The 23531-nt window shown below is 41.8% G+C and overlaps 2 protein-coding genes and 1 long non-coding RNA gene across 53 annotated transcripts in view; 1 reads left to right on the forward strand and 2 right to left on the reverse strand.

Moving 5' to 3' along the window:
• maml1 (mastermind-like transcriptional coactivator 1) overlaps positions 1-7805 on the reverse strand; it is a 36942-nt gene extending 29137 nt beyond the window's left edge. For all 49 annotated transcript variants that reach the window (XM_051954546.1, XM_051954548.1, XM_051954551.1 and 46 more), the window contains exons 1-2: positions 7414-7805; positions 6273-6770 (exon numbers count right to left, since the gene is read on the reverse strand). In XM_051954546.1, coding sequence (XP_051810506.1) covers positions 6273-6614 — 342 coding nt within the window. In that variant the 5' untranslated portion in view covers positions 6615-6770; positions 7414-7805. The remainder of the gene's footprint in view (positions 1-6272; positions 6771-7413) is intronic.
• A 1296-nt stretch (positions 7806-9101) lies between these two features.
• canx (calnexin) overlaps positions 9102-23531 on the reverse strand; it is a 31924-nt gene continuing 17494 nt past the window's right edge. The window contains exons 12-15 of the mRNA XM_022211878.2: positions 20774-20893; positions 16792-16918; positions 16596-16714; positions 9102-13475 (exon numbers count right to left, since the gene is read on the reverse strand). Coding sequence (XP_022067570.2) covers positions 13416-13475; positions 16596-16714; positions 16792-16918; positions 20774-20893 — 426 coding nt within the window. The 3' untranslated portion in view covers positions 9102-13415. The remainder of the gene's footprint in view (positions 13476-16595; positions 16715-16791; positions 16919-20773; positions 20894-23531) is intronic.
• Positions 20905-22864, forward strand: LOC127535760 (uncharacterized). 3 transcript variants are annotated; one of them, XR_007944603.1, is made up of 7 exons: positions 20905-21754; positions 21871-21950; positions 22067-22106; positions 22147-22186; positions 22263-22618; positions 22659-22736; positions 22775-22864. It is a non-coding gene; the product is annotated as an uncharacterized LOC127535760 (long non-coding RNA). The 3 variants fall into 3 exon arrangements; XR_007944604.1 differs by lacking the exons at positions 22147-22186; positions 22659-22736; positions 22775-22864 and having other exon boundaries at positions 20905-21716; positions 21831-22106; positions 22263-22502; positions 22579-22631; XR_007944602.1 differs by lacking the exons at positions 22147-22186; positions 22659-22736; positions 22775-22864 and having other exon boundaries at positions 20906-21716; positions 21831-22106; positions 22263-22462; positions 22579-22631.

A 23531-nucleotide genomic window follows, 5' to 3' on the forward strand; every position in this document is an offset into this window, starting at 1 on the left:
TAGTCAGCCCTGAGAACACTAGAACCACACTGATGTTCTACTAGTCACCGTTAGTCAGCCCTGAGAACACTAGAACCACGCTGATGTTCTACTACAGTCACCGTTAGTCAGCCCTGAGAACACTAGAACCACACTGATGTTCTACTAGTCACCGTTAGTCAGCCCTGAGAACACTAGAACCACGCTGATGTTCTACTACAGTCACCGTTAGTCAGCCCTGAGAACACTAGAACCACACTGATGTTCTACTAGTCACCGTTAGTCAGCCCTGAGAACACTAGAACCACGCTGATGTTCTACTACAGTCACCGTTAGTCAGCCCTGAGAACACTAGAACCACACTGATGTTCTACTAGTCACCGTTAGTCAGCCCTGAGAACACTAGAACCACACTGATGTTCTACTACAGTCACCGTTAGTCAGCCCTGAGAACACTAGAACCACTCTGATGTTCTACTACAGTCACCGTTAGTCAGCCCTGAGAACACTAGAACCACGCTGATGTTCTACTACAGTCACCGTTAGTCAGCCCTGAGAACACTAGAACCACACTGATGTTCTACTAGTCACCGTTAGTCAGCCCTGAGAACACTAGAACCACACTGATGTTCTACTACAGTCACCGTTAGTCAGCCCTGAGAACACTAGAACCACTCTGATGTTCTACTACAGTCACCGTTAGTCAGCCCTGAGAACACTAGAACCACGCTGATGTTCTACTACAGTCACCGTTAGTCAGCCCTGAGAACACTAGAACCACACTGATGTTCTACTAGTCACCGTTAGTCAGCCCTGAGAACACTAGAACCACACTGATGTTCTACTACAGTCACCGTTAGTCAGCCCTGAGAACACTAGAACCACGCTGATGTTCTACTACAGTCACCGTTAGTCAGCCCTGAGAACACTAGAACCACGCTGATGTTCTACTACAGTCACCGTTAGTCAGCCCTGAGAACACTAGAACCATGCTGATGTTCTACTAGTCACCGTTAGTCAGCCCTGAGAACACTAGAACCACACTGATGTTCTACTACAGTCACCGTTAGTCAGCCCTGAGAACACTAGAACCACTCTGATGTTCTACTACAGTCACCGTTAGTCAGCCCTGAGAACACTAGTACCACGCTGATGTTCTACTACAGTCACCGTTAGTCAGCCCTGAGAACACTAGAACCACACTGATGTTCTACTAGTCACCGTTAGTCAGCCCTGAGAACACTAGAACCACACTGATGTTCTACTACAGTCACCGTTAGTCAGCCGTGAGAACACTAGAACCACGCTGATGTTCTACTACAGTCACCGTTAGTCAGCCCTGAGAACACTAGAACCACGCTGATGTTCTACTACAGTCACCGTTAGTCAGCCCTGAGAACACTAGAACCACACTGATGTTCTACTAGTCACCGTTAGTCAGCCCTGAGAACACTAGAACCACACTGATGTTCTACTACAGTCACCGTTAGTCAGCCCTGAGAACACTAGAACCACGCTGATGTTCTACTACAGTCACCGTTAGTCAGCCCTGAGAACACTAGAACCACACTGATGTTCTACTACAGTCACCGTTAGTCAGCCCTGAGAACACTAGAACCACACTGATGTTCTACTACAGTCACCGTTAGTCAGCCCTGAGAACACTAGAACCACGCTGATGTTCTACTACAGTCACCGTTAGTCAGCCCTGAGAACACTAGAACCACACTGATGTTCTACTACAGTCACCGTTAGTCAGCCCTGAGAACACTAGAACCACTCTGATGTTCTACTACAGTCACCGTTAGTCAGCCCTGAGAACACTAGAACCACGCTGATGTTCTACTACAGTCACCGTTAGTCAGCCCTGAGAACACTAGAACCACACTGATGTTCTACTAGTCACCGTTAGTCAGCCCTGAGAACACTAGAACCACGCTGATGTTCTACTACAGTCACCGTTAGTCAGCCCTGAGAACACTAGAACCACGCTGATGTTCTACTACAGTCACCGTTAGTCAGCCCTGAGAACACTAGAACCACACTGATGTTCTACTAGTCACCGTTAGTCAGCCCTGAGAACACTAGAACCACACTGATGTTCTACTACAGTCACCGTTAGTCAGCCCTGAGAACACTAGAACCACGCTGATGTTCTACTACAGTCACCGTTAGTCAGCCCTGAGAACACTAGAACCATGCTGATGTTCTACTAGTCACCGTTAGTCAGCCCTGAGAACACTAGAACCACGCTGATGTTCTACTACAGTCACCGTTAGTCAGCCCTGAGAACACTAGAACCACGCTGATGTTCTACTACAGTCACCGTTAGTCAGCCCTGAGAACACTAGAACCACACTGATGTTCTACTAGTCACCGTTAGTCAGCCCTGAGAACACTAGAACCACACTGATGTTCTACTACAGTCACCGTTAGTCAGCCCTGAGAACACTAGAACCACGCTGATGTTCTACTAGTCACCGTTAGTCAGCCCTGAGAACACTAGAACCACACTGATGTTCTACTACAGTCACCGTTAGTCAGCCCTGAGAACACTAGAACCACACTGATGTTCTACTACAGTCACCGTTAGTCAGCCCTGAGAACACTAGAACCACGCTGATGTTCTACTACAGTCACCGTTAGTCAGCCCTGAGAACACTAGAACCACGCTGATGTTCTACTACAGTCACCGTTAGTCAGCCCTGAGAACACTAGAACCACGCTGATGTTCTACTAGTCACCGTTAGTCAGCCCTGAGAACACTAGAACCACGCTGATGTTCTACTACAGTCACCGTTAGTCAGCCCTGAGAACACTAGAACCACGCTGATGTTCTACTACAGTCACCGTTAGTCAGCCCTGAGAACACTAGAACCACGCTGATGTTCTACTAGTCACCGTTAGTCAGCCTGCTGTTCACTTAGAACACCATGAACCAAAGCCTCCGTTCATTCTCAGCTCTTCTAGACCGATGATGAGGAAAGCTTCCCAAAGGAACACTGGAGACTCCACTGTGACTATTAGAACCTCCTGAAGGAACCTTCACTGTTCCTCAGTAACTAAAAATCAGTCATCTCCCTACATCTAAAAGAAACTCTTCAATGACCATCAGAACCTCTTCAAAGGCCATTAGATTCCCTTCAATAACCCCAAACTGCTCTGAAGACACACTAGAACTCTTCCAATAATTCATGTAACCTTCAAGTGACAACTAGCACCTCTGCAATGACCAGCAGATATTCTTCAGGGCTCAGCAGAACTTCCCAAATAACTGTCCATTTCTGGGCTCAGTAAGGGTCCCAAAACCTCCTGAATACCCACTGAAATTACTTAAAAGGTGTAGATCTTCTTAAGTGCAAACAGAACTTCTTTGGTGATTATCAAAGCTTCATAAAGAATCCCCAAAACAACTCAAATACTTGGATCTTTAAAGGACCTTTGAAACTTCCATAATGACCATCAGAACCCATTCAAGGAGCCCAAATACTACTTAGAAACCACCAGGAACTATTAAAGCACCCCTACAATTTTAGCAGTGACTGTAATAGGACTCAGAAGAACCTAAACAAGACCCCTAAAATTTCATCAATGACCATCAGAGCCTCTTAGTAAAGCCCTGAAACATTGACCCACAGATTACCTTGAATGATCCTAAATGTAATCTGGAGACACTAGAACCTTTGAAAGAACCCATATAACCTGAAACACTAGAACCTAACAAAGACCAGGAGATCTGCCTAAATGGTCACTAGAATTCCTCAAAGGACCCCTAAAAACTCATATTACTGTTAGAACATCTACAAACCCCTTCATAGAAACTAGAACCTGCACCCTTCAATCACCTCTAAATATCTTTAAGAATTCTGAGAACGTCCTTAGTAGCCATCAGAATCTTTAAATCTAAAAATTCCACAAATTCTTCAAGACCCATAAGAGCTCCTGGAGGGACAATAGAACCCCTGAATGCTCCTCGTCAATCATCTTCCTTAGAACGTGTGGCAGCATCCATCAGAACATTTTAAATTAGAGCCAAGAACTCCTGAACATCTTAAAGACTCATAAGAAATCCTCCATACAACCTAGAAGGACCTTGAGAACCTCCTATATTAGTTCTAAATATCTCTAAACATCCTTAGAACCTCCTCAATAGCCATTAGAACCATCTAAAGAAGGGCTTATAATCCTGAATGACCGCTAGAATCTCTTACAGACATCAAAGAACTTCTCCATGGACACTGGAAACCCTGAATGAACCTCGTCAGTCACCTTTAATGTATTGAAGGATCCTTAGAACATCCAGCAGAACATTTCAAATTAGAGCCTAGAACTCCTGAACATCTTAAAGACCCATAAGAACTCGTCCACAGAAACCAGAAGAATGTTGAGTAGTTCCTAAATCGTCTCTAAACATTCAGACGCTTTTAAAAAACATCAAACCAACTGAACAGAGGGTGAAACACTGGTACATTTGAGACTTTATGCTTAATAAAATTTAAAAAACAGCAACACCCGGTTATTTCTGCTTCAAACATGAGTTCTCAACATGAGTTCTCACCATATCATTTTTGATTCCTGAGCTGAACGTAATGTTTAAAAATGATCCCACAACAGGAAAACAATAACAGCTATGACTGAGCTGTTGTAAGCAGCTGCAGGGTGGAGATGTAATATCTAATAAAGTTTATTCAGGTTTAATCTGTGTGTTCTTTCAGCTGACTAATTGTTGCGTCTGTAAAATGTCAGAACAAGGACAACAGCCCAGTTTTAGTCTGAAGAGTCACGACAAACCCAAAGAAAATCTGAAAAAAAGTGACGATTCATTGACTGTAAATCAGCTGATGTGTTCTCTTTAAAACACTAAAATAAAAAGACAGAAGTCAGAGGCTGCGATTTGGTGTCCTGCTCGAGGACACTTCAGCAGCATGAAGGGTTCGAACCGGTGTTTGTTGACCAAAGGAAAACACGGAGGTCACGTGACCCGACAGCAAACACAAACCTGTCAGAAGAAGGAGCTCACCGATCAGCAGCGATCAATGAGTGCGATCAGCTCTGATTTATGACCCATGCTGGCTGTTCAGGTCAGACATGAGCTGAAGACACTGAACAGCTGACACAGTCCATATTTCTGCCTCCAGCGCTGCTTCATCTGAAATCCTTCCAGGTGTTTCACTGAGTTCCACCTAAACTGAGCTTTTCCAAAACAATGAACTAAACCGCCTCCAGGCTCACATCCTGACTGCAGCACCATCATTTATCTGGATGGAGCCGAGATCAGTACTAAAGAAGGATGCTATGAGCAGCGCAGCAGCTTCAGAAGGACTTTTAGGTAATCGGTAATGATCGATGGATAAATCAATACTTCCAAACCCGTTCGGCTGTGAATGATAATAAAACAACTTTACGCTGATTGTGGCTGTAATAAAACACAGTGAGGGTGATGAAGGGAGCAAGAAGCGGCTGAACGCAGCTTTAACAGGATGAATCTGAGCCGCTGATGATGATGAATAAGTAGGGACAATATCAGCATCATTATCAGTTTGTAATCAGCCCAGAAGGAGCAGCAACAGGTAGATAAGTTCCATCAGGATGAGTGTTCACAGCTTTGGTTAATAAAATAAACATGGAGGTTAAGTGTAATTATTGCACCAGTTATTACTAAGATAAAACATAACGCTGGAATAAATGCAGTTCCTGATAGAACAGCAGGAAGAAATAAATGCAATGCATTTCTAAGAAAAATAAACTTTTAAAGCAGTTTGCTTCCAGCTGAACACTGGATGTTATTGGATTAAATCTGCATGTTTATGAGCCCCTCCTGCTGCATATCTCACACTAAAACTGAATAAATAAACCAGCATTATCTCATTAACAGACTCTGGATTATTCTGTTTCACTGCCAATACCTGTCTAAAACATATCAAAGGGAGCCGGTGCCAACATGTCCAGCAGCTGTCACTGCCACCGTTTATCCGTTACAGCAGCCTGTTTCGGTGTGTTTCAGCTCTAACATCCAGCCTGTTTCGGTGTGTTTCAGCTCTAACATCCAGCCTGTTTCAGTGTGTTTCAGCTCTAACATCCAGCCTGTTTCAGTGTGTTTCAGCTCTAACATCCAGCCTGTTTCAGTGTGTTTCAGCTCTAACATCCAGCCTGTTTCAGTGTGTTTCAGCTCTAACATCCAGCCTGTTTCAGTGTGTTTCAGCTCTAACATCCAGCCTGTTTCAGTGTGTTTCAGCTCTAACATCCAGCCTGTTTCAGCTCTAACATCCAGCCTGTGTTCGGGTCCCACTCACCGCTATCAGCGTGCTGTTCCGGCTCTGCTCCGCCGCCGTCCCGCCGCTCTCTCCGTGCTCCGCGCCGCCTCCTCCTCCGCCGCCGCCGCCTCCCGGAGCTCTCTGGCCGGCCTGGTCGCTGCTGGTCTGGGGCTGCCGGTGCTTGTTGGACCGCTTGGCTTTGGCCTGCAGACAGCGCTGGTGCAGGGCGAAGGTCTGCTGCCTCTCCAGCTCCAGCCGCTCCAGCGTCGCGTTCTCGTAGCGGTTCTCGCAGCTGTTGTGATGCTGCCGGAAGAGCTCGATCCTCCGGCGGAGCCGCTCCATCACCGCGCTGTGTCGCGGTGTAACAAAATCCGCCATCATCAATAAAGACTGGTAGTAAACTCCCGGCTCAGGTTTCGTCCATAAAATGCTGAATCTGGCTCTTTTTCACCCCCCCTCGCCCTTTACAAAGACTCCTGTGCTGGCTCCATGGAGGACCTTTGTCTTGCTAATGGCCTTCAGTCACAGCGGCATTCACTGCCGGAGAGGAAAATTCAGGTTTTTGGGTGAAAACCATCCAGCCTCCTGATTTTATTCACTTAAAGCCAGATATCTACTGTAAACCAGCTCATTTAAGTTGCTGTGTAAAGCTACTGGAGCCACAATCAGCCTGAGTTCAACCCCAAATCAGAGGCACAAACCGCTGATTTAACCAAACCAACGCCTGGTGATTTTAATATGAACCCTTTAAATGTTTTATTCTACATTTACATTTCATTCAGAGAAACAGCTTCATCCAACTAGCTGCTGTTTGGGTTCAGTTAAGTTAGCACATTCCTCCACTCTAAATCAAAGTTGGAGCGTCGAGTTTTCTGTTAAAAACTCCCCAAGCTGCCTTTAAAATGACTTTGTTCGGGAGTTTGGCGGTATCAGCCTGCGGTTTGACTCCCGTTTCAGCGTTAACGGCTCCGCTGGGAGCGTCCTAACGGTTCAACAACTTGTCCCAAACTTTATTTTGCTCAAGTCTGATGAGTTAGCTCGGTTAGCGAGCAGGAGCTAGCTGTTAGCGTCACTAAAACTTGGCAGCTAATAAATAAATTATTTAACCTGATTCAATAGTGCCACGCATTACAAGACTTTTGAGATATTTAAAGCTTATTTGGATTTTAAATCCACTTACTGTGAGAGTGTTGCCGTCCGCTCTTCCTACAGCATCTGTGTAGCAAACAGCTGATCCTCCGCCTCCTGCTAGCCGTTAGCCGCTAGCTGCTGTGTTTTGGATAGACGAGCTAACGTTAGCTCGGCTAGCAGGGTTGGCTAGCCTCAAACGTTTAAATAAATCATTTTACTTTAATTATATTTCTCCCGAGTCACCGCCGCGGATAATCCTTTTCCCGGACGAGCCTGAGTCGGGATATGCGGGGATTCAGAGTGTGTTCGTCGGTAAGAACGGGCTGAGTCTGTCCCTCTGCGCTGCTTCTATTGTTTTCCAGCGGACAGGCAGGGCTACGCAGCCATCTTGGAAACTTTCTCTTTTTTTTCCATCAGCAAAGGAGGAATGTCTCTGCGCCCGCCTCACGGATGACTGACAGCACCAACAGCAAATAGAGAGAGGGCATTGTCGCCGGATTTGACTGACAATCAAAACGCCTAATCAGAGCCCAGATACCACCCACTCGTTTTGTTCGTAGCCCAATAAAAAAAGCTGCATAAACGCCAGGAAGAATTTAAAAATTAAACACAAAACAAATAGATGCACATAAATGGAACAAAAATAATAATAAAAAATACGTTAAAAAATCAATAAAAAGTTTACATAAAAATAAAATAAGATGAATTAATGAATACATAAAATATAAAATTAACTAATTAGAAAAAATAAAGAAAAAATAATAAATAAATATATAGATGCAAAAGGAGAAAAATGTAAATAAGAAAAACAACGTGAAATAAAATAAATGATTGAATATAAAAAATGTAAAAATCATTCATTTGAAAAAATACAGAATAAAAAAAATAACATTTACTGAAAGAGTACATGCATGTTTTTTAATTAAATATATGAATTACATAATTCGGTGATTACATGAGCACATAAGTCTGAAAAATATTTTCCTAAAATATTTTATAAAAACATTAAGTAATGAATTCAAGCTATACAAAGAACTTAAAAATGATATAGTAAATGAATGTATCCATTAAAATGTGAAAAAAGAATAATTGTTAATAAATTTGGTGTTTGTGTCCATGATGACAAAATACTTATTTTTTTAAACAATGTGATTAAGAAAATGAATCAATAAAAAATAAGAACAAACATAAAAATAACACTAAAAAAACAAAATGAATGCATATATAAAAATGCAAAAAATTAATACATAAAAATCTGAAGAGTAAATGTTAAATGTAAACATATATTTTAAAAATATAATATACATACTATATATTTAATAAATGCAAATTAATTTGAAAAATACACATTAAAATAACATACAAAAAAAGAATCCCTAAAATGTACAGAAAAAGAAAACCATTAACGGCTCAAGTACAAAAAATAACATCACCGAAATAAATAGATAAAAAAAATAAAGAATAGATTTTTAAAAGAATACACAAAATGTTAAAATAGAATTTAATTAAAAACAATAAAAAAACGTTAAATTTGTCCCTTTATGAATGCTTATTTGAAGGTTTGTGTCATTTTATTTACACCTGATCACCTGAATGAGACTCACTGTGAGCTCTGCATTCTGTAAATACAAACTAAGTGTGAAAAAACAAACTAAAAAGTATTTAGAATAATTCTAGAAGAGCAGAAATGTGTAGTTTGTAGTGTGGAGGGTGAATAAAAACTCTTCGGACTCTGCCTCCATTTGGCCTTTTTTTATTCATCAAAACAAATGTTGACTGCGTGTCTGTACACAAACAGACACACAAACAGACACACAGACAGACACACAGACAGACAAACACACAGGGCTCCATCATCACAGCGTTTCATTCAGAGCTGGAGCTCGGTGTCGGTCAGCCGGACATTAGTTCAAACACAGAAATAAAAAGCAGAGTTACAGAGGTTTCACCAGCAGATACAGTGTTCATCTACAGTCTGGGAGCCAGGCAGCTTCAGCCGGACCGATCGGACGACAGCAGGAGGAAGAGGAGGATGAAGAACAAGAGGAACTTCTCCCAGACGTTAAGGAAGCAGCTCCAATAAATGTCTGAACCTGTCAAGTCCCACCAGCCAATCACAGTGGAGCTCTCCGGCGGGACAAGCCAATCCCAGTCGGAGTTTGAAACGACACGGAGACAGACATTGACACAAAGACACAATCAGACCCCTGATCAATAACCACCAATCAGAACACTGGACTCCGTTTTACAATTAATGGACAGAAACTGCAGACATCCTGAGGGTGGCGCTGTGGGGAAGGTCGATAAACCGGAATCAGCTCCGACTTCTGCTTCACGGACAGTTTAAATCCTTTGGCTGATGAATCAAAAAAATGTAACATTAAAAATTTTTTAAAAATCTAAAATTATCACAGAAGAAAAAAAAAGTTTTGGTTCTAATTTTCTTTATTTCTGATTTTTATCTAATTGACAGTTTCAGCTCAAATGACAACAAAAGTGCTTTAAAAAAATCATATTAAACATATATTTAATGAGATTTCTTTTTTAAATATGGATTATTATTAACATCTTACCGATTTGTCTGTTGATTTTTTAGATATTTTAAATTTACACAAACCAGCCACACGACAGTGTCCATGAAATAATTTCAATGGAACCAATCGGCAGCTGTTTTCGGGTCACATGACGAGTTTAAGTTTCTTCAGGTGAGTTTGGCGCCACCTGTGGTCGCCGACAGTAACTGCAACTCCCCTTACTAGCCGTTCTTCCCCCAGGTCTTCATCGGCAGCTAAGATTTAATTTTGCAAAGGAAGTTGTCTGATTGGTGGAGGTGTTTCTTTGTTCCTATAGTGCAACTATTTTTATTTTATGTTCAGTCCCAACAAACAAAAGTCAACTCCAAACGTCTCATCAACCCTCTGAACCCAGAAAAATTGACAAAATTAGATTTATTTCATCAGGTGGAAACCGCACAAACAGAGCAAGAACTTTTAGGAACTTTAAACAAACTGTTTTGTAGGGCTGGCCCGAATAGTGGTTTCTGGCCTCTGAATATTCAAATATCCGGGGGGGGGGGGGTTCGGATACCAAAATTAATATCCGGATACTGCCGTAGCGAACGAATATTTCGATATTCGGGTCCAGCCCTACTGTTTTCTACACATCTAATTTACAAAATTCATCAAAACTTAACTCTGCACAGTTTAGTTTTTTCACACAATCTGGTTAAGTATTTGGCTTTAACCAGACTGGGTGAAGCCAAAAATCGAAGGAAAATTAAAGTACAAATGGCAAAATATCCATAAATATGCTTTTCTGGTACTGGAACTGTGTCAGGATGTTTCTAATAGCAGTGCAAAATGAGAAAACGAGACGAGAGTTCAGAGGGTTAAAGTTCCTCGAGACCATCCGGTGCGCTGGTAGGAAGACTTTTATTGTAAAAATGTCGCTGTGAAGACGAGATTTTGGTTGAAATAACCCAGTTTGAACTAAAACCTCAAAGACAACAACATGAAGTGAAATCTACAGAAACATGAAGAGGGTGTGAAAAGGTTTTTAGTGTCAGAAGTCACCTGCGTCGCTGATCCGACAACATCTAAACCACAAAGTTGGACAACAAACGCAGCAGAAATCTGAAGATACGACATGATTCAAAGCTACAACCGGTTTCGACCAGTTCAGAAGACAACAAGCGCAGCAGGCATCTGAAGAAACGGCACAATTCAAAGCTCAGACCGGTTTGGACTGGTTCAGATCAGTTTGGACCGGTTTGGGCCATCGACCTCTGCCGCTGAAAAACACTGAGGAGACTCGTTTATGTTGTTTCCAGTGGCGCTAACATGCAGCTAACTGCTTCGGAAAAAACACGCTTATTTATTTTTTATATCACAAGAAATAAAGAGACGAAAAAAGACCAAGGGCGGGAGGAAGAGATAGTCGGAGTGTTCCCAGTTAAGTATTTCTTAAATATCAGCTCGGCACCACTCGGGCGAATCTCTACGTTCTGGGTTACTTCAGGCAGCTAGCGGGCTAATTTATAAACTCTAGAAACTGTTAGTAGCTAGTTGTTAGCCGCCCGTTTGTAGTCGCTACTTTAATTTGCAGTACAAGCAGCCAGATTTTCTTCTCATCAGGACAGTACAAGTAGCTCATAAGCTAGTTAGCAACCAATAAGTCATTTGTTAGCTTGCGAATTAGCATTTTTACAAACACAGGTGCTTGTGATGCTAACTGGCATCCCGTTTGCCAATTTCAATAGCAATACCAGCAGCCAAATTGGTACTAAGCAGGCTAACTAGCAATCGTTTTGCTAGCTGAACTCCCAGGGATCAATTTAACTGCAGGCAGGCTAATTTCCAGACTCAGAAAAGGCTAATAAATCAACTGTTATCTTGTGAATTAGCATTTTGTCAACAGGGCAGCTGTTAGCTTCTTTCTGGCTAATTAGCTAGTTGTTGTTAGGTTATGAAGAGTTTGTTAAATAGCAGTCCGTTTGTAGTCGAAGTGGGGGGATGGCAGTTAACACCAATAGCAGCATTAGATTGCTGATGAGCTAATTAGCTGGATAATTAGCTACACTTCTGTTAAATTATCATTGTAACTACCAACAGGCTCATTTCCAGAAACCTACAAAGCTAAAAAAGACCCAACACCTGTTCGCTTGTGAATCTGCCAACACACTAACTGCTAGCACAACAAACTGGAAAGTTGTTGAGGATTAGCTTCATCTCCGTAGCTAATTAGCCAAAAGTTCTAGTTGGATGGTTCTGACCATTTTAATTAGCGTCATTATAGCTGGCTAGTTAGCCAACTCTAGCTAGCCTGAGCAGGAAGACTGTTACTTCAAACTGTAGGCTACCAGATTAGCTATCTGTTCATGGGCTATTTATAGAGGCTTGGTGAGGTTAGCCTGATTGTTAGCCCAGTTAGCATTCAATCGGTAGGCAATGTAACTTACTGCTGATAGTGTTATTAGGCTAATTACAAGGTCCATTCACATTGTACGCTGTTGCTAGCCATATATTTTGTCAGGAGCTAGTTAGCAACTTATTAGCTATTTAAAGAGGCTTGGCAAGGTTAGCCTGACTGTTAGCCCAGTTAGCATTTAATCAGTAGGCTATGTAACAGGATCTTCTGTAGGAAAACCCTTACTGCTGATAGTGTTGTTAGGCTAATTACTCAGCTAATTCACATTGTAAGCTGCTGCTAGCCAGATATTCTGTCTGGAGCTACTTAGCAACTTATTAGCCATTTAAACAGGCCCATGAGGAGGATTTTTGTTTTCCTTCCTTCATCATTTATGACTTTTGAGAAGTAAATCTCTGAACGTTTTGGATCAAATCTTGACTGCTACTCGTGTTATCAGGCTAATTAGCAAGCTAATTCACAATGTAAGCTTTCAATAACCAATATTTCTGTCTAGGGGCTAATTAGCGACGTATTTTCAGTAGCCTTTTATAGCTAGACTTGTAGTGAATGCTGCTAGCCTCAGTATACGCGGCTGCTGCTGAGCTACTGGTACTACGTGTCGACTGCAAACAAATCTGTTTGAAGACTATTTAGGCAAGACTTGTGGCAGGTTAATTAGCAGAACCGACCTGACAGTTGGTGGCTAAACAATCTGGCTGCTAGTAGGCTAATGAAACTCATGGCAGGCAACCTCAAACCAAAACACCTAAATCATCTCCCAAGAGACTATTAGCATGCTGCCAAAAGGCTAATTAGGCAGCTGCTAGCTCAGGGTGGCGGTTGGGCAAGCAGAACATCGGCCCGGCAGGTTGGAGTCTGCTCAGGTGGTGCTTAGGAATGATGCAGGAAGGTAATCTCTTTCAAAAACAAAAATCCTCTAAATCACGCTAACTTAGTCCCGTTCATACTGGAATCATCGTCAGGCGTCCACGTCAGAGATCTCGATTAGTTTCCTTTCGGCTTCGCTGCTTCCACTGAATCCGTTCGGGCTCCATCGCCTCGTGGTAGAAGAAGAGGAGGAGGAGGAGATGTCTGAGGAGGGGAGTCGGGGAGGTGAGGAGGTCAGGGCTGTGGATTCAGATATCAGTCCCTTCTGACCTTCCTGTTCCTGGGAGATCTCCGCAGAATGTCCTCCTCCAGTTTCTGAAGTAAAGACGGAGGAGATTATTCACCAGCGGTTCAGGAACAACTTCAAGGTTGAAAGCTTTAGTTTGGGAACAGGCAAAATTCTTAACCTTCCTGTTAGGTTCAGGAACAGTAATGATGCTCCCGGGTCGAGTTTAAGTACCCAAAAATGTCAGAAACCAAAACAAAAAAAACAAACCCTTATTTATATCCCATTATTAACTCCTTCACTTAATCTATCCACATTTAGTGTAACTCTGCTCTCTGCCGCTCATAGATCAGGTGGAACGGGGACATTTCACTCATTTTTCATTTAAAATGGCTACTGTTTTTTTTAATTTACATTGGAAAAACCAACATAAAATACAACAGATTCACACGATATTGCTTTTTTTTTTAAAAAAAAGATCTTTTTCCTTTTGAAGTGTTTTCATTTTTCTGGAGTTGATAAAAATAACTATAGTGGTGCGACTTTAACGCATTAACTTCAATTAATTGAACAAAAAACTAATGTGTAAAAAAAAAAAAAACATTTAATGACTAATTTCTAGTTGAACATTTCTTTGTCAGTAGACGCTACATTTACCGACGCTCCATGAACGCCTCACAGTGCTGCTTGGTAGATGAACACAATTATCAGAAATGATCAATTATCAGCCATTTATCTAAAAGGTAAAGCAGTTTAAAGCCTAAGTTTATCGAGCAGACTATATCTGGAGATTATAGCCCACATTTATACTAGATTACAGCCCACATTTATACTAGATTACAGCCCACATTTATACTAGATTACAGCCCGCATTTATACTAGATTACAGCCCCCATTTATACTAGATTACAGCCCACATTTATACTAGATTACAGCCCCCATTTATACTAGATTACAGCCCCCATTTATACTAGATTACAGCCCCCATTTATACTAGATTACAGCCCCCATTTATACTAGATTACAGCCCCCATTTATACTAGATTACAGCCCACATTTATACTAGATTACAGCCCACATTTATACTAGATTACAGCCCACATTTATACTAGATTACAACCCACATTTATACTAGATTACAGCCCACATTTATACTAGATTACAGCCCCCATTTATACTAGATTACAGCCCACATTTATACTAGATTACAGCCCACATTTATACTAGATTACAGCCCACATTTATACTAGATTACAGCCCACATTTATACTAGATTACAGCCCACATTTATACTAGATTACAGCCCCCATTTATACTAGATTACAGCCCCCATTTATACTAGATTACAGCCCACATTTATACTAGATTACAGCCCGCATTTATACTAGATTACAGCCCCCATTTATACTAGATTACAGCCCCCATTTATACTAGATTACAGCCCCCATTTATACTAGATTACAGCCCCCATTTATACTAGATTACAGCCCCCATTTATACTAGATTACAGCCCACATTTATACTAGATTACAGCCCGCATTTATACTAGATTACAGCCCACATTTATACTAGATTACAGCCCACATTTATACTAGATTACAGCCCGCATTTATACTAGATTACAGCCCACATTTATACTAGATTACAGCCCCCATTTATACTAGATTACAGCCCCCATTTATACTAGATTACAGCCCCATTTATAACTAGATTACAGCCCCCATTTATACTAGATTACAGCCCCATTATACTAGATTACAGCCCACATTTATACTAGATTACAGCCCACATTTATACTACGATTACAGCCCACATTTATACTAGATTACAGCCCCCATTTATACTAGATTACAGCCCCCATTTATACTAGATTACAGCCCCCATTTATACTAGATTACAGCCCCCATTTATACTAGATTACAGCCCCATTTATACTAGATTACAGCCCCCATTTATACTAGATTACAGCCCCCATTTATACTAGATTACAGCCCGCATTTATACTAGATTACAGCCCCCATTTATACTAGATTACAGCCCCCATTTATACTAGATTACAGCCCATTTATACTAGATTACAGCCCCACATTTATACTAGATTACAGCCCCCATTTATACTAGATTACAGCCCACATTTATACTAGATTACAGCCCCCCATTTATACTAGATTACTAGATTACAGCCCACATTTATACTAGATTACAGCCCACATTTATACTAGATTACAGCCCACATTTATACTAGATTACAGCCCCCATTTATACTAGATTACAGCCCCCATTTATACTAGATTACAGCCCACATTTATACTAGATTACAGCCCCCATTTATACTAGATTACAGCCCACATTTATACTAGATTACAGCCCCCATTTATACTAGATTACAGCCCCCATTTATACTAGATTACAGCCCACATTTATACTAGATTACAGCCCGCATTATACTAGATTACAGCCCACATTTATACTAGATTACAGCCCGCATTTATACTAGATTACAGCCCACATTTATACTAGATTACAGCCCACATTTATACTAGATTACAGCCCCCATTTATACTAGATTACAGCCCGCATTTATACTAGATTACAGCCCCCATTTATACTAGATTACAGCCCACATTTATACTAGATTACAGCCCACATTTATACTAGATTACAGCCCACATTTATACTAGATTACAGCCCACATTTATACTAGATTACAGCCCCCATTTATACTAGATTACAGCCCACATTTATACTAGATTACAGCCCACATTTAGCTCACAGCTACAGGAGATTGTAGCCTTAATTTCTTCAAAACTTCCAGAAGGACACAGCAAGCGTTTGTTCTATTAATATTAGTTTTTAGTCTGCAGGTATGTTTTGTTTTAGTTACAGGATAAAATGATCCTACATTGCTGTAGTCGGTTATAACCCACATTTTAGGAGGTCTAACACGTATTTACAGAAAGTTAGAACCAAATTAAGAGCTGTTACTTCTCCTAAAAGTAATTTAGTTCATGTTTATTCCACACTGGTGTGAGAATTAGTTTTTTTTATAATTTACAGACAACATGTCAGCCGAGTTTTACTAAATTTATGCATAAAAGCTTTCGGCACGTGAGATATTTAGTTGATTTTTCAAGGAAGACCGTGAATGTGAGCTCCAGCATCTGTTCTAATTCTAAAAAGGCAGAGAGGCTTTCTGGGTTTGTGCTCACCTCGTCGGCCGTGGCCTCCTTCTCTTCCTCCTTCTCTTCCTCCTTCTCTTCCTCCTTCTCGGCTTCGTCTTCCTCTTTCTCTGCAGGACTTTCCTCTCCGTCGCTCTTCTCCTCTGCAGCTGAAACACATTCAATCACAGCGACGTTACAAACCGCAGAGAGGCACAGAGGAAGCTAACAGTTTGGTGGAATCTACCTTCTGGACTGCTCTTCTCAGCCTCTTCAGCCTTCTCCTCCTCCTCCTCCTCCTCTTCCTCCTCCTTCACATCCGGCTGAGGCTCGTCCGTCTTCTTGTACTCCGCCGGCGTCGCTGGACTTTTCTTCTGCAGGACAAAGAATCAGATTAAGCCCCATTAGCTCCAAGATAAACTTTTTAAAGAGGTAGTTTTTAATGAAAACCCTGAAATATTCTGGTGTTCACGTGACCAGACTCTTCAGCAGCTGTTTCCAAAGTAATTCTCACTTTTATTTTATACTCACAGCTCTGATCCGAGTCATGAGGTTTAGCCGTTCATACTAAATCTAATTTTATCCATAACGGCCGATGGTGAAAAACGTAAGAAACAAACTGACAAAAATAAACAAGACTGAAAACAAAGTCACAGATGACAATTCGACAAAAAAAACAAAAAGACAAATGAGACAAAAACAAACCAGTGGTAAATCCACTCCAAAACGAAGCTAGCCGTTAGCCGGTCATGCTAAATCTAACTTTATACATTACAGTAGACGAAAAATGTAAAACGACAAAAATAAGACAAGACTTAAAAAAAGACACAAAACAACAAAAACCAGTGGTAAATCCACTCCAGGTGTCAGAAACTAAACTAGCCGTTAGCCGTTCATGCTAAACCTCATTTTATTCACAACGGCCGACTTCACTGGGATCCTTCATTTGATCCTATTTACTGATCATATATTAAGGGAAAAACACATGGTTAAATTTTATCCGTCACACGGTGGGACACATCACATGCTGTGGAACACATATCTGGCATTCAAAGCCGTGAAGTATTTCTATTTTCCATGTTCGTCTCTAGCAATGAGAAATAATCTGCAGAATCAACATGTTTTAAATACAAAGTTACTACTTCTGAGCAATAATCACATTTTCTACATGCAAACTGTGTCCTTTCTGCTGCTGTTTCATTAACGGTTTGACTAGCTCAGCTTCCTTTGAATTGTGAGAAAAAATATCGCAACTAAAAAATAGCTAGAACATCACCACAAAAAGAGGTAAATGTATCACAAAACTCCCACAAAAAGATAGCCTAGCCGCGCTAGACAACCCACGGCAACGAATTTAATTCTCTGCCAGGGTGGGTCTAGTTACCCTCCATAAGGCTCGAGGCTGGATTCTCCTAAAACTGGCCGGACCAATCACCATGAAGTGTAGAGTCAGAAGGCGGGCGTAACTAAGTGACGACAGAGGCGCGACGATTCTGACAGAAACAACCGGCGCACAATAAACAGTTATCTTTGGACTCGGCTTTGGCCACAGCCCTTAAAGATTTGAAGCTAAAATTCAACTTGAAAGATAAACAAAGGACGGCACTGAAGTGTTTCATTGAGAAGAAAGACGTATTTGGACTTATGCCGACGGGATATGGCAAATCCTTAATATACCAGTTGGCTCCGCTGGTTGGGAAGCTAATGGGACTTAGCCACAATCCGCCGGTGCTCTAGGAACTACGTCAGCCTATTCGTTGCACTGATTGGTTGTATACCTACCCAATTGCTGCAGAGGGATTTGAAAGACAACCTTTTAGCCCGCCTCCCTCCCTGTTGAGCGTTCCTAGACCCTTGTGCCTTCAGACCTGGATCTAGCACGGCTAGGCTAACAAAAAGATGCAAAGTGACTAAAAAATGTCAAAACTTCCACCAATAGACCCAAGATCAGCACAAAGAAAGACAAAAGCACCACAAACAGGGTCCAAACTACAACAACATGACCCCAAAAGAATAAATAACAGAAAGACTCAGAATCACCACTAAATGTACAATTACCACAATGATGCAAAATCACCACAAAAAGATGCAAAATTACAACAAAAACACTCAAAACCTCCACAATCTAAACTACCACCAACCATCTGGTTCTTCATCTGTAGGAACTTCAATGATCACAGTTCTGCCTTCACACTGGGAATGTTTTGATCCGTTTTTGTTTCATTATTTTAGAACAAAACAGGTTCTAAAGGAGTTTAAATTGTTCAGAATTACTTAAAACTTCTTCAAATGAGGAAAAATGGCTCAGAATGTCCCAGAAGGCTGTAAAAAACAAACAACAAAGTTTAGGTTGTTCAAAGTGAACGTTTGAGGTGCTCTTGTCTCTCTGTGCTGATTGTGTTCATTTGTGGTAGTTTTGACCTCTTTTTGTGATCAATCTGTCTCTTTGTGACACATTTACTTTATTTTGTGCTGATTTGCTCTCTTGTTTGGTAACTTTCCAGCTTTTGCTCTTGTTTTAGTGTCAGTTTTCACCAGAAGTCAGATTGTTTTGTTTTTATTCATTATTTTACCAGCTAAGATCAGTTGAGAACAATTTCTCCTTTACAGTGATGACCTTTCAAGAAGCAGGAAGAGAGATAACAAATACACACTCAACAAAAACATAAACCAACACTGTTTTTTGCTCCCATTTTTATGAGATGAACTCAAAGATCTAAAACTTTTTCCACATACACAATCTCACCATTTCTCTCCAATATTGTTCACAAATCTGTCTAAATGTGTGATAGTGAGCACTTCTCCTTTGCTGAGATAATCCATCCCACCTCACAGGTGTTCCATATCAAGATGCTGATCAGACACCATGATTAGTGCACAGGTGTGCCTTAGACTGCCCACAATAAAAGGACACTCTGAAAGGTGCAGTTTAATCACAGCACAATGATCTGAGGGAGCGTGCATCGGCATGCTGACAGCAGTGATGTCATCCAGAGCTGCTGCTGGTGGATTGAATGTTCATTTCTCTGACACAAGCCGTCTCCAAAGGAGTTTCAGAGAATCCAGTCCATCCAACCAGACAGAAATGGTGATATTGTGTAAGTGGAAGAAGTTTAAGATCTTTGAGTTAATCTCATAAAGAATGGAAGCAAAAACAAAAGTGCTGCATTCATATAAAAAAAACTACACACAAGTGTTTAAAGAGAGATTAAAAACCTCCTAAATGTCATGGTTCTGTCTGCTGGACTGATGAAGTTCTGAAAAAGTCCATTAAAGGTGATAAATGTGGAGCCTCCTCTGTGGACCTGAAGGGAAACATTCCCAGTCTGAAGGTAGAACTCTGACCACTGATGAAGGTACTGCAGATGAAGAACCAGATGAGAACTTCTATGGACGGTTGACAACATTTGGTGCAACACTACAGCAGCACAGACACCAACAGGATGTGGATCTATCTATGAGTCACCCGGCCTGAAGAGGAGGAGGAAGCTGGACGTCCTCGTTCATTAAACTCTTCCTGGAAGCTGCTGAGACTCAACTGACCCTGAGCTGATCCTGAGGACCTCTGTGGACAGTCGACCGGCACAAAATCAATCAGCAGCGACTCAAACAGGACGCTAAAAAACAGCGAGGGAACTAAGAGCTGCTGCTCCTGTTGGCTGGATCCTGATTATTCTGGAGTTTGGATGAAATTATACTGGAGAGGATGTGTTTTAAATAACAGGAAAAGACACAGAAAATACACAAAAATGATGCTAAAATAACACAAAAATCACAAAGACACAAAAATGTGAATGCTAAAATAAAAAATAAAACAGGAAAAAATGACAACATACTAAAATAAAAAAAGGCACAAAAGAGCGCTTAAATAACTAAAACAACACAAAGGCAAACAACGATGTCAAATTAAACACAAAAAGATGATTAAATAACTAAAAAAAAGCTTAAATGACAAAATACACATAATACTGAAATAACAAGAATGACAGAACGCTGCTTAAGTAAAAAAAAAACAAAAAAAAGGCCCAAAAAGCGACAGCAGTGATCAGATAAACCCTCCCTGGAACAATCTGGTTTATTTATTACAATCATGTTTTAATGCTAAACACGAGCTGTGATGGATGAACGTTTGACTGCTGGAGGCCGGTACTGAGTTTTAAACATCAGAGGATCAATGAGCTCCACGTTAACGGATCTGTTGTGTGTTTAGCGTGTGCTTAGCGTGTTACCTTCCCGGTGCAGCAGAACACAATGATGAGGACCAGCGGTAACGCCACGGTCAGGACGTAGACCACCCACAGCCACGGACGTTCCTCTGCAGCGTTCAACATCTGGGCGGCCAGACCGGGCTGCAAGAACACAAAATAAAGAGGAAAAGAACGGGACACACAATGAAACCAAACAGGAAGAAAACACCTGCTGATTACACAAAACAACCACATTCTGTTCAGAAAGCAGAAAACACACTGTACTGGTCAGAAGCCAGCTGCTCTGTTCAATCACAACCAAGTTACACAAAAACAACACAAAATGACACAAAAGGATGCTTGAACAACAAAAAAGTGACCTAAAGACACAACAGGGTGATGAAGGAACGAATGTCTGTCCTCAGAAACAACCAGCGTGTTATCTGCAGCTTTTCAGCAAAGATTAAAAACAAACCAACAGAAAAACCTCGCCTAGCAGCAGAAAATCACTTTGAAATAAAGATTTGAGCAGAACAAACCCAGCCCACTACTTTCTCTTCATTTTTTACCAAGAACGTTTATTTTTTTCTGACTTTACTGATTTGACTATTTTTGCCTGTTAGATCAGATTTACAGCCTCTTTATGGAAGACAAGAATTCTTTACGTTCTCTGAGGTGTCCCTGAACGCATCGTCCGCTAAACCCGTCCTGAGGTGTCCCTGAACGCATCGTCCGCTAAACACGTCCTGAGGTGTCCCTGAATGCATCGTCCGCTAAACACGTCCTGAGGTGTCCCTGAACGCATCGTCCGCTAAACCCGTACTCTGAGGTGTCCCTGAACGCATCGTCAGCTAAACACGTCCTGAGGTGTCCCTGAATGCATCGTCCGCTAAACCCGTCCTGAGGTGTCCCTGAACGCATCGTCCGCTAAACCCGTACTCTGAGGTGTCCCTGAACGCATCGTCAGCTAAACCCGTACTCTGAGGTGTCCCTGAACGCATCGTCAGCTAAACCCGTCCTGAGGTGTCCCTGAATGCATCGTCCGCTAAACCCGTCCTGAGGTGTCCCTGAATGCATCGTCCGCTAAACACGTCCTGAGGTGTCCCTGAACGCATCGTCCGCTAAACCCGTACTCTGAGGTGTCCCTGAACGCATCGTCAGCTAAACCCGTACTCTGAGGTGTCCCTGAACGCATCGTCCGCTAAACCCGTACTCTGAGGTGTCCCTGAACGCATCGTCAGCTAAACCCGTACTCTGAGGTGTCCCTGAACGCATCGTCAGCTAAACACGTCCTGAGGTGTCCCTGAATGCATCGTCCGCTAAACCCGTCCTGAGGTGTCCCTGAACGCATCGTCCGCTAAACCCGTACTCTGAGGTGTCCCTGAACGCATCATCAGCTAAACCCGTACTCTGAGGTGTCCCTGAACGCATCGTCAGCTAAACCCGTACTCTGAGGTGTCCCTGAATGCGTCGTCCGCTAAACCCGTCCTGAGGTGTCCCTGAATGCATCGTCCGCTAAACACGTCCTGAGGTGTCCCTGAACGCATCGTCCGCTAAACCCGTACTCTGAGGTGTCCCTGAACGCATCGTCCGCTAAACCCGTACTCTGAGGTGTCCCTGAACGCATCGTCCGCTAAACCCGTACTCTGAGGTGTCCCTGAACGCATCGTCCGCTAAACCCGTACTCTGAGGTGTCCCTGAACGCATCGTCCGCTAAACCCGTACTCTGAGGTGTCCCTGAACGCATCGTCTGCTAAACACGTACTCTGAGGTGTCCCTGAACGCATCGTCCGCTAAACCCATCCTGAGGTGTCCCTGAACGCATCGTCCGCTAAACCCATCCTGAGGTGTCCCTGAACGCATCGTCCGCTAAACCCGTACTCTGAGGTGTCCCTGAACGCATCATCTGCTAAACACGTACTCTGAGGTGTCCCTGAACACATCGTCAGCTAAACCCGTACTCTGAGGTGTCCCTGAACACATCGTCCGCTAAACCCGTCCTGAGGTGTCCCTGAACGCATCGTCCGCTAAACCCGTCCTGAGGTGTCCCTGAACGCATCGTCCGCTAAACCCGTCCTGAGGTGTCCCTGAACGCATCGTCTGCTGAAACCCTAAAACTCCAGTTATTCTTACATTAACCCTTTAAATGCCAGTTAAGTGGATTTTGTTTGAGTATCACGGTCTGGTCTGTTTAGATTTGCTCTGATGCATTATTGAGTTAGTTTAGTGTCAGATTTTTAAGAAAAATACAAATGAAAAGCATCTTACACTCAGGACCATAAAAGCTAAAATGTCTGCATCAAAAAGTGCAAAATAAACTTTATTTATTAACCCTCCTGTTGCCCTCATTTACGGCACCAAAAAATATCGTTTCTTGTCTGAAAAAAAATCTAAAAACTCAGCAAAAAAAACTCCCAAATTTCTGAAAACTAGCAGAATCTTCAAGAAGAAAACTAGTTTCCCTTGAAAGTTTCATTTAAAAACAAAAGTATCCCCATATTTGGCAAGAAAATTTTTTTTTAAAATAAATTGTAAATATTTTCAAAGAATAAGTGAAAATCTTGCAAAAAAAATCCTAAACATATCCAGCGTGACTACATATATATCAGTAAAACTTCAGTTTTCTTTGAGAACATTCAGAAAAAAGATTTTTAGGATAATGTTTTTTTTTTCGTTTTTCATTTATATTTCTTGTCAACTTTGTTGAGTTTTTGGGGTTTTTTTCAGACAAGGGAACACTTATTTTTGGTGGCGTAAATGAGAACAACAGGAGGGTTAAAATAAATATCCAAATAAAAGC

The sequence above is a fragment of the Acanthochromis polyacanthus genome, chromosome 10, assembly GCF_021347895.1.
Source record: "Acanthochromis polyacanthus isolate Apoly-LR-REF ecotype Palm Island chromosome 10, KAUST_Apoly_ChrSc, whole genome shotgun sequence".
NCBI lineage: Eukaryota > Metazoa > Chordata > Actinopteri > Pomacentridae > Acanthochromis > Acanthochromis polyacanthus.